The 9960-nt window shown below is 47.2% G+C and overlaps 1 protein-coding gene across 4 annotated transcripts in view; it reads right to left on the bottom strand.

Annotated features, from left to right (window-relative positions):
* Nucleotides 1-9960, bottom strand: part of KAT7 (lysine acetyltransferase 7) — a 93898-nt gene that overhangs the window by 13057 nt on the left and 70881 nt on the right. For 3 of the 4 annotated variants that reach the window (XM_030221063.1, XM_030221060.1, XM_030221061.1), the window contains 4 exons: nt 4139-4228; nt 3765-3905; nt 2452-2545; nt 951-1097 (listed from right to left, as the gene is read on the bottom strand). In XM_030221063.1, coding sequence (XP_030076923.1) covers nt 951-1097; nt 2452-2545; nt 3765-3905; nt 4139-4228 — 472 coding nt within the window. The remainder of the gene's footprint in view (nt 1-950; nt 1098-2451; nt 2546-3764; nt 3906-4138; nt 4229-9960) is intronic. The other variant, XM_030221062.1, reaches the window with a different exon arrangement.

Below are 9960 nucleotides of genomic sequence, written 5' to 3'. Positions count from 1 at the left end.
TGTTACATTTATTCAAGTCAATATTGGGATAATTGAAATCACCCATTATTATAACCACTCCGGTGTCTCAATGGATTAGAATGGTCCTTCTACAACTGAGCGGCCTCCTCCCTGACACTGCATTCTAAACATTGCTCCACTCTAGACATTTTCCTCTGTTTGGCAGTTCACTTGTATGACGTGGAAAGCCTGTTTATCCTCAGCTATGTATATGATCCAATATTGGAACCTATGATGTAGATTCTATTTAGAAACCGTCAACTTCCTTGCATCTATCTCATTAAAACTATTCATTCATACCAGGTATCAAAGAAAACTCAAAAGAAAAGAAGACCATCACCTGCCCTGTTACAAGACATATCTGCTCTGTCTTAGGCAGTGTTAATGTATCTAAGAAATCTTTCAACAAGATATACAGTATATGCATCCTTTGGAGAATCAGCATCACCAAATATTTATTGGCTCAGGTTGAGAATGGGGTTTTAGCTTCCACTGTGACTGTTTGGCTTTGAATGTGATAATGAACAACAAAGCACATCATAAGCAATGCTCTTTTCCCATGTGGTAAAAAGAATTAATCTGACCCATTCTAATAATGAAATCTGGATGTCTGGCATAAGCACACTAACAAAGTCTGGCTCTGTCTTTCGAACTACTGAATATTAGTTTGCTAAGCAAAGAATCAGATGCCTAGCCAATGGTTTAATGCAGGGATAGGCAGTAAAAATCACCTCACTGATAGTTAGTGTAAAGGCCTGAGAACCTGGGGAACTGGGTTCGATTACCAGTGCAGCTCCTTGTGATTCTGGGCAGTCACTTAACTCTCCACTGTCCCAGGTACAAAATAAGTGCCTGTATATAATATGTAAACTACTTTGATTGTAACTACAGAAAGGCAGTATATCAAATTCCATCCCCTTTCCCTTTCATTCAGCTTCTGAGAAACCCACCTTTGATGGATATCTCTTTGCCTTGAAAATTGTGCAGGTACCTAAGGAGAACTTCTTTCCAATAACTACGGTAACTGATTAGGCCTAAGTCAGACAGTGGTCGTTCTGGGGACCCCACCTTTTCTTCCACTTTTGAGAGTAAGTAACCTGTGATAGAAAAAAAAAAAAAGAATTCATGACTATTTTTATTAAATCATCACAGAGCACTTGGAAATCATTCAATCAGATTCTCTGACTTAATTATTTTCTTCTGTAACAGGCAACAGTCAGAAACATAGTAACATAGTAGATGACGGCAGAAAAAGACCTGCATGGTCCATCCAGTCTGGCCAACAAGATAACTCATATGTGCTAATTTTGTGTATACCCTACTTTGATTTGTACCTGAGTTCTTCAGGGCACAGACCGTATAAGTCTGCCCAGCACTATCCCCGCCTCCCAACCACCGGCTCTGGCACAGACCGTATAAGTCTGCCCAGCACTATCCCTGCCTCCCAACCACCAGTCCCGCTTCCCACCACCGGCTCTGGCACAGACCGTACAAGTCTGCCCAGCACTATCCCTGCCTCCCAACCACCAGTCCCGCTTCCCACCACCGGCTCTGGCACAGACCGTATAAGTCTGCCCAGCACTATCCCCGCCTCCCGATCTTGACTAAGCTCCTGAGGATCCATTCCTTCTGCACAGGATTCCTTTATGCTTATCCCACGCATGTTTGAATTCCGTTACCGTTTTCATTTCCACCACCTCCTGCGGGAGAGCATTCCAAGCATCCACTACTCTCTCCGTGAAAAAATACTTCCTAACATTTTTCTTGAGCCTGCCCCCCTTCAATCTCATTTCATGTCCTCTCGTTCTACCACCTTCCTATCTCCGGAAAAGGTTCGTTTGCGGATTAATACCTTTCAAGAATTTGAACGTCTGTATCATATCACCCTTGCTTCTCCTTTCCTCCAGAGTATACATGTTTAGTTCAGAAAGTCTCTCCTCATACGTTTTGTAATGCAAATCCCATACCATTCTCGTAGCTTTTCTTTGCATCGCTTCAATGCTTTTTACATCCTTAACAAGATACGGCCTCCAAAACTGAACACAATATTCCAGGTGGGGCCTCACCAACGACTTATACAGGGGCATCAACACCCCCTTTCTTCTGCTGGTCACACCTCTCTCTATACAGCCTAACAACCTTCTAACTACGGCCACCGCCTTGTCACACTGTTTCGTCGCCTTCAAATCCTCAGATACTATTACCCCAAGATCCCTCTCTCCGTCCGTACCTATCAGACTCTCACCGCCTAACACATACGTCTCCCGTGGATTTCTATTCCGTAAGTGCATCACTTTGCATTTCTTCGCATTGAAACAGAACAGGACCTGCTGCCTCACATTCCCTGTACAAGCAAAAAGGAAAAAGAAGCATCTTGGCTTTTTCCCCTGCCAGCAAGGACAAAAGGAGCTTTAAATTCATGTTCTGGCAGGTATCAGAAAAATTACTTACTGAAGTCAATGAGCATTTTGCCATATCCCTGTCTCATGTACTGGGGCATTGTCAAGATACATGACACGTTGTAATTGAGGAAAGAATTCTTCTCCTGAAAACGATTGAAGTAAAGCGTAAAACACCAACAATCTTCACACTTTGTTGTATACAGCTAGCAAAATCATTTAACACAAGAGAATTCATATCACAGAATGGCCCTCTACAGCAGTTAAGATTTCATTACCTATAGCAAATGAGTCAGAATGCAGCAAACAAACAAACATCATTGTTCCCCAATACAAATAACCGGAGCAACATCTTGCAACGTCAGTGTTCTCACTGGATACTACAAGCATGCCAGAGTTGCTCCTGGCAGAATTCTGCGTAACTACAGAGCGCAGAATCTGCACAGGATTCCGTAGCCATGCAGAATTCTGCATTTTTGTGCAGAATCTACACTCCAAGGCTGGATGGCTGGCCTCCCTGCCACTCCCTCCCCCCAAGCCTTGGTGGACCCTCCCAAATCCATGAAAAAGGAAGGCTGGCAGGCAGGACAGCTGGCTCCTCCTTCACCCTCCCTGGCCTACCTGGTGGTCTACTGGCCTCTTCTGGAGTAGAAAGGACCCTACTCTTTTCTGTCCACTGCCGCCACTCTCTGGTTCATGCCGCCACTGTTTCAAAAGAGCCGCCGAGACTTCAAGCAGCAATCTCGTGAGACTGCCGCAAGAAGTCTTGGCGGCCATTTGGAAAAAGCAGCGGCACCAGCCCAAACCAGCGGCAGCGGGCACGAAAGAATGGGGTTCTTTCCTGCCCCGAAGAGGTACTCCCATGCAGCTCCTACCTCACGGGTGAGTGCAGGGGCGGGCTTAAAAAAAAAAATATATATATATATATTGATGGCCGGGAGGGAGCTTGAAAACAAAACAAAAAAAAAAAAAGTGGATGCTATATGTGGGGGGTGGAGACAGGGGGCTGTAAGAAAGGTGGAGGGAGAGCTGTAAAAAAAAATAAAAAAAAAGTGGATGCTGTATGTGTGGGTGAGTGTGGAAGAAGGGGGCTGTAAAGGTGGATGCTATGCTTGGGTGCAAACAGGGGTCTAGAAAAATATGGATGCTATGGGTGCTGGAATCGGACTGGGAAAAATAGCAATGGTATCTGTGTACGGGGGGGATAAATATAATACTGGTTAAATTATGACAAACTTGCAGAATTTGCAAATTGTTTACACAATTTTGATTTTTTTTATGGCGCATAATTCTGGCAGAAGTACTAGCAAAGTCATAGGATAGTATACGGCCTATGCCTTTTAATAAACAGATTTGTTTACTGACCTTAGAGAAATAGCCTATCAGATGGCAGCCTGTGTTATCTGCTTCTGTCATGACGTAGAAGAGGAAAGGCTCAACATCATAATATAGTGTCTTGTGGTCCAAGAATAGTTTGGCAAGCAAACACAGGTTCTGGCAATAAATCTGCAAGATCATATACTTTATAATCAGCAAGACATACATTTCAAAATGCCCTGCATTGTACAGGCATCTATCCTAGAATGTCCTGTACCTCAGAATCCCCCGTCTCATGCAGAGAATACACATATTTGAACAACCAACCATTTCATTTAACTATCCATTTCATATCATACCTCAGCACTAGTAGCCATTTATTTACATAATGATCAGAAAATATTTAACTTGTAAATCTATACCTTGTTCTTTTTCCCATCCACCTCAAACACAGAAATAGAGCTTTTGCGGTAAATCTCATCTCCTGGAGGGTGCTTCCAAACACACTTTGCCTGCAAGAAAAAGTTAACTATGGGTCAAGCAGAGGGTCACTGATTAGTGTGCACAGCAAATCCTGGCATGCTATATAATCACAATCATCCTGCAAGATTGCATAAAACCCTTCCCCCTCCTCCCCACCCCAACACCATTTTCATCAAACAGATAGTATTCACAACAAGAAAGATTCTTTATTAGCTACACAGTAAAATTGAAGGACCACAATTAATCTAACAAGGATGTGTGCTCATCATACACACATGAGAAAATTGAAAATTGTGTTACAGCAGTAAAACACCGACAAATATTTTTGCTAATTAAGACTTTGTGAACTAGAAAACAAAACCTGCTTTAAACACCAGCACTCAAGATTCTTTCACACCTAGACATACACTAGAACTCCTACAGGCTTTCAACAAGCTATTTATGACCAATAGAGAGTATCTTTGCATTTCAGATGATGTCTCTCAAGGGCCAGGATGTGAGCCAGAAGGGACCTGGGTCCTCTACTATGAGTGGTCCCTGCCTCAGAAGTCCTGTACCCTTAAGCAGTAGCACTGGGAAGCTCAATAATCGAATGAGATCCAGGTACAAGGGATGAAGAGGCCAGTCTGGAGCCACCAAAATGACCAGACACGAGTGCTCATAATCCTGCAAAGAACCTGGCCGATTGGAAGCCACAAAGGGAAGACATACAGGGGTTCCTGTATGGACCAGGGATGCAACAATGCATCGATCCCCACCAAATCCTTTTCCTTTCTATGGCTGAAGAAGCAGGGGCACTTCCCATTACACCAAGTTGCAAGCAAGTCAAAAGACTTAAGGTCCTCAATGCTGTACCACTAGCTGCATGCCTCAGTTCCCACTCTCCTAGATCCAGAAGCTGTCTGCTGAGACAATCTACCCAGGTCTTGTCCATTCCCGCAATATGAGCCACCAATAATGCCAGGAGATGAGATTCCACCCAGTTACAGAGCCTGCTGATCATCTGTAATATAGTTCCATTCCTGGTTCTTCCCTATCTGTTCACATATGCTACTCTGGTCAAATCAGACACTACTCACACTATCTTTCCCTGCAACAGTGAGAAGAAATGTACCAGAGAAAGGTGAATGTCTCACCTCCAAACGGTCGATAGACTACAGTCTTTCCAGCTCCAACCACTGCCTCTGTGTGATCTGGCCTTTGCAATGGGACCCCAAATCCCAACTCACATTGGTCGTCACTACCACCCAGTCAGGAGGGTCCAAGGGCACCATTCTTCAGATGATAACCACGGAGATCCCATCAACCCAGTTGCTTCCTGAAAGATGACAATATTGGGAGAAGAATCTCAAAGTTCTGGGCTATAACAGACCAAGGAGACAGCAAACCTGATAGAAAAGTCTCAAATGCACCCTTGCCCATGGAATCACCTACAATGTAGCTGCCATGGAACCGAGTAGTTGCCTTGGAGCCCACCTCATGCAAAACATGCTATTCTGGGTCAGAAACACAGTTCCCTCCATGTTGAAGTGGATCCCAAGATTCTTCAGAACCTGATAAGGAACAATATGACTCTTGGCAGAGTTTACCACTTGTCCTAGAAGATCCAATAACTTGATCAGTCTGGCCTTAACAGTGTGCAAATCCACCTCAGGATTGGCTTGATCCAACCAATTATTCAAGTAAGGGTGAACCCAAACCTTGCCCTTGCTTAGGTTCACTACCGCCTCAACCATGACCTTAGAAAAGTTTTAGATAACTTAGCTAGTCCAAAGAGGAGTGCTCTGAAACTGGTGATGTTTATCCCGCATGTAGAACTACAGGAAGCAATTGTGCCTATCCCAGATAGCAATGTGAAAACAGGCTTTGGACAAATCCAGCAAGGTCAGAAATTCTCATGGCCTGATCAATGAGATCACTGTTCACAGGATCTTCATACAAAAACATGGAACTTGGGAGACACTGACCCCCTTCAAATCCAGAATAGGAAAGAACATTTCCCCTTTCTTAGAGACCACAAAATATATGGAATAGCACCCCCTGCCGCATTTTTGTGGCTCAACCTCTGTAATGTAACTTCTGTAGTTCTTCTTTGGAGGGCTGAGCAGCAGGTAGATACCATAAAGGCATTTATGATGGACTCTGAACTCCAGAGCATAGCTCTGTTGGATCATGTCCAAGAACCATTGGTCTAGGATGGGTAGTGAACTCTGCCAAGAGTTAACTTATTCCTTAGTGGGAGCTGTCTTTCAGACCCAGGAGAGAGCGTACAAGGGCCCACTCCTGGTAGAATAAGGTAAAGCCTCCCCCCCCAATCTACAACACCAGGGGGAGGGGCAAGTTGACCTTCACTGAGTCCTCTTGGTAGTGAAAGTGAGGAGGGGTGGCAACCAATCTTCTAGTTCACCAAAAGGACTGCACCTTTTGCATTCTTGCCATGGAGGAAGAGAAACTTGTCCTGCCCAACATGAAATGACCACAACCCTTTGGCTGGGATCTATATCCTGAATATCTAACTGCAGATTTTACCATATCCTCCTAAAGATAATAAGGCTAGGCTTCTTCTAGATCCCTAATGAGTCTCTCCAAATTCTGACTGAACCACAACCCTCAAAAGAGAAGCCACAGACACCTGCAGGTAGCTATCACCAAGGTTACTGCATTATGATCCAGACACTCTGGTTAACAAACTTAGGCCAATGTCAGTTCTCATGCAGGCTTGTTCTTGAAACAGGCCTCAAGCACATTGCTGACAAATCAAAGCAGAAAGAAGACAAAAATAACTGTCAATAACAACCTTGGTTACAGAGCTGGGGACTTCATGATCAGAAGAAATCAGTTGCCCAAACAACAAAGACAACAATGAAAAACCACAATTGTTACTCTAGTCAGCATGGCACCAAATCAGGGAAAAGAGTATAAGAAGCCCTCTCTAGGCATAATGAGGGATGCTGGCTGTTATCTTATGAAGTTCACACGGGAGCTGTCGTCAGCCGGCCCAAGCCAGCTTGCTAATAGTTCCTACTTGCCCCAGTACATCTGCACCTGCTTGTCCTAGCGTGTTCCAGTCCTGCGGTGCCGCTGTCTTCTGCTCCAACTTGATCCAGCTTATACCAGCCCATCTGGCCTAGCCTGTTCCAGCTTGTTCCAGCCCGTGTGCCAGCTCGTTCCTGCTCTAATGCTCCAGCTTGTTCCAGCCCATTCCAACCTGATCCAGCCCACTCCAGCTTGTTCCAGTCAATCCCTGCTTGCTCCAGTCAATCCGCCCCAACGTGTTCAAGCTTGTTCCAGTCCTCCTGATCCCAGTTTGTTCCAGTTCGCCTGACCCAGCTTCCCCCGCTTGTTCCACTCCATCGGCTCCAGCGTGTTCCAGCCCGCTTGTTCCAGTCCATTGGCTCCAGCGTATTCCAGCCCGCCTGATCCAGCCAGCGTGTTCCAGCTCGTTCCAGTTCTCCTGAGCCCAGCTTGTTCCAGCCCGCCTGATCCTTCCAGTCTATCGGCTCCAGTGTGTTCCAGTCCGCCTGATTCAGCTTCTTCCGGCTTGCCCCTGTCCACCGGATCCAGCGTGTCCAGCTAGTTTCAGCTGCCGATCCAGCCTTCCCCTTGCTGTCCATCGGCTCCAGTGTGTTTCAGCCTGCCTGACCCAGCCTCTCCTTGCTTACTCCAATTCTTCTGCTCCAGCGTGTTCCACCTCGTTCCAGTCTTCCTGATCCCAGCTCGTTCCAGTCTTCCTGATCCCAGCTTGTCCGTCTGCTCATCCTGACACAGTTCATCTGTTCCTGCTTGTTCCAGCTTGTCCATCTGTACCTGCCTGTTCCGGCTTGTTCCTGCTTGCTTCAGCTTGTTCCGGCTTGCTCCAATCCATCTGACTGTTAACACATCGAGTAACCTGCCTGCCTGCTTGCGAGCATCTCAGCCATTGACTTACCTACCTGCCTGCTAGCTTATCAGCCATTGACTTATCTAATCGCCAACCCAAAACCTAGCTTCAAGCCCTATCTATCTGCTTAACACCTCAGTCATTACATAGTCACCCATTAACACCTGTTAACTGCTTAACACCTCAGTCACTATATTGTCACCTGTTACACCTCAGTCACCACCTATGGCCCCTGTCCATGTTCTCTTCCTTGCCCTGTCCCTTCCTAATCTCCTTTCCCCCCCACTCCCACTGTCTACCATTAGAACTACTCGCTGCCCTCCCACCCTGCCCGCCACCGCAATACCCTATTCACCTCCATCCCTCACCTTACCATCCCTCTTGTCCCCCTCCTTCCTGGCTCTCAACCTTCGGCACTTCCTTCCTGCCATTAACCCATCCCCTTTCCTCCTCAGTACACCCCGTCTTCGTCGCCTTCGTCGCCCAACCTCCCCCACCCTCCTCCGCACTCTCTTGCTCCTCCTCCTGCTATCCGCGGGAGACATTAACCCTAATCCAGGTCCCCCTCACCTGTCCCCGTCCTATCCTTGCGAACGATCCCGGGATGTCTCCAATCTCGTCTCTATTCCCCTCCTTCCCCCCTCCTCCCTCCCCTTCTCATGCGCCTTGTGGAATGCCCACTCAGTCTGCAACAAACTGCCTCTCACCCACGATCTCTTTATCTCTCGCTCCCTTCAACTGCTCGCCCTAACCGAAACCTGGCTCTCCCCGGAAGACTCTGCCTCCGTTGCAGCCCTCTGCCATGGAGGCTATCTCTTCTCCCACACGCCCCGCTCAATTGGCCGCGGCGGAGGCGTTGGGCTACTACTCTCACCCTCCTGTAGTTTCCAACCCCTCCACCTACCGCAGTCTCACTGCTTCTCATCCTTTGAAGCCCATTCCATCCGGCTATTCTACCCGCTACCACTCAGAGTGGCAGTCATTTACCGCCCCCCTGATAAATCCTTCCCTTCCTTCCTTACCGACTTTGATGCTTGGCTCTCTGTCTTTCTTGACCCCTCATCTCCGTCCCTCATTCTCGGAGACTTTAACGTACATGCTGATGACCTATCCGACCCCCATGCTTCTAAGTTCCTCACCCTAACATCCTCCTTCAACCTCCAGCTGTGCTCCACCACCCCTACTCATCGTGACGGCCATTGTCTTGACCTCGTCCTCTCCTCCTCCAGCTCACCCTCCAATTTCCACGTCTCAGCTCTTCCTCTCTCCGACCATCACCTGATCACATTCACACTTCTTCACCCCCCCCCCTCCACCCCGTCCAACTTTAACCACCACCTCCAGGAACCTCCAGGCTATTGACCCCTCCACCTTATCATCTACTATCTCTAATCTCCTCCCCTCCATCATGTCCTCCGAAACTGTCGACAAAGCGGTCTCCGCCTACAATACCGCTCTCTCCTCTGCTTTGAACACCCTTGCGCCATCCATCTCCCGTCCCACAAAGCGCACCAATCCCCAGCCCTGGCTGACTCCTTGCATCCGTTACCTTCGCTCCTGCACCCGATCCGCTGAGCGCCTCTGGAGGAAATCTCGTACCCTTCCAGACTTCCTCCACTACAAATTCATGCTATCCTCCCTCCACTCCTCCCTATTCCGTGCAAAACAGGACTATTACACCCAATTGACCAATTCTCTCAGCTCCAACCCTCGTCGTCTCTTCACCACCCTTAACTCCCTCCTAAAAGTGCCCCCCGCTCCTACTCCCCCTTCTCTCTCTCCTCAATCACTGGCCGACTATTTCCGCGACAAAGTGCAAAAGATCAACCTTGAGTTCACGACCAAGCCACCACCTCCTCTTCACCCTTTAACCCTCTCCAT

The sequence above is a fragment of the Microcaecilia unicolor genome, chromosome 12 (assembly GCF_901765095.1).
Source record: "Microcaecilia unicolor chromosome 12, aMicUni1.1, whole genome shotgun sequence".
Taxonomy (NCBI): domain Eukaryota; kingdom Metazoa; phylum Chordata; class Amphibia; order Gymnophiona; family Siphonopidae; genus Microcaecilia; species Microcaecilia unicolor.
This window is presented reverse-complemented; position numbering and strand designations above follow the sequence as displayed.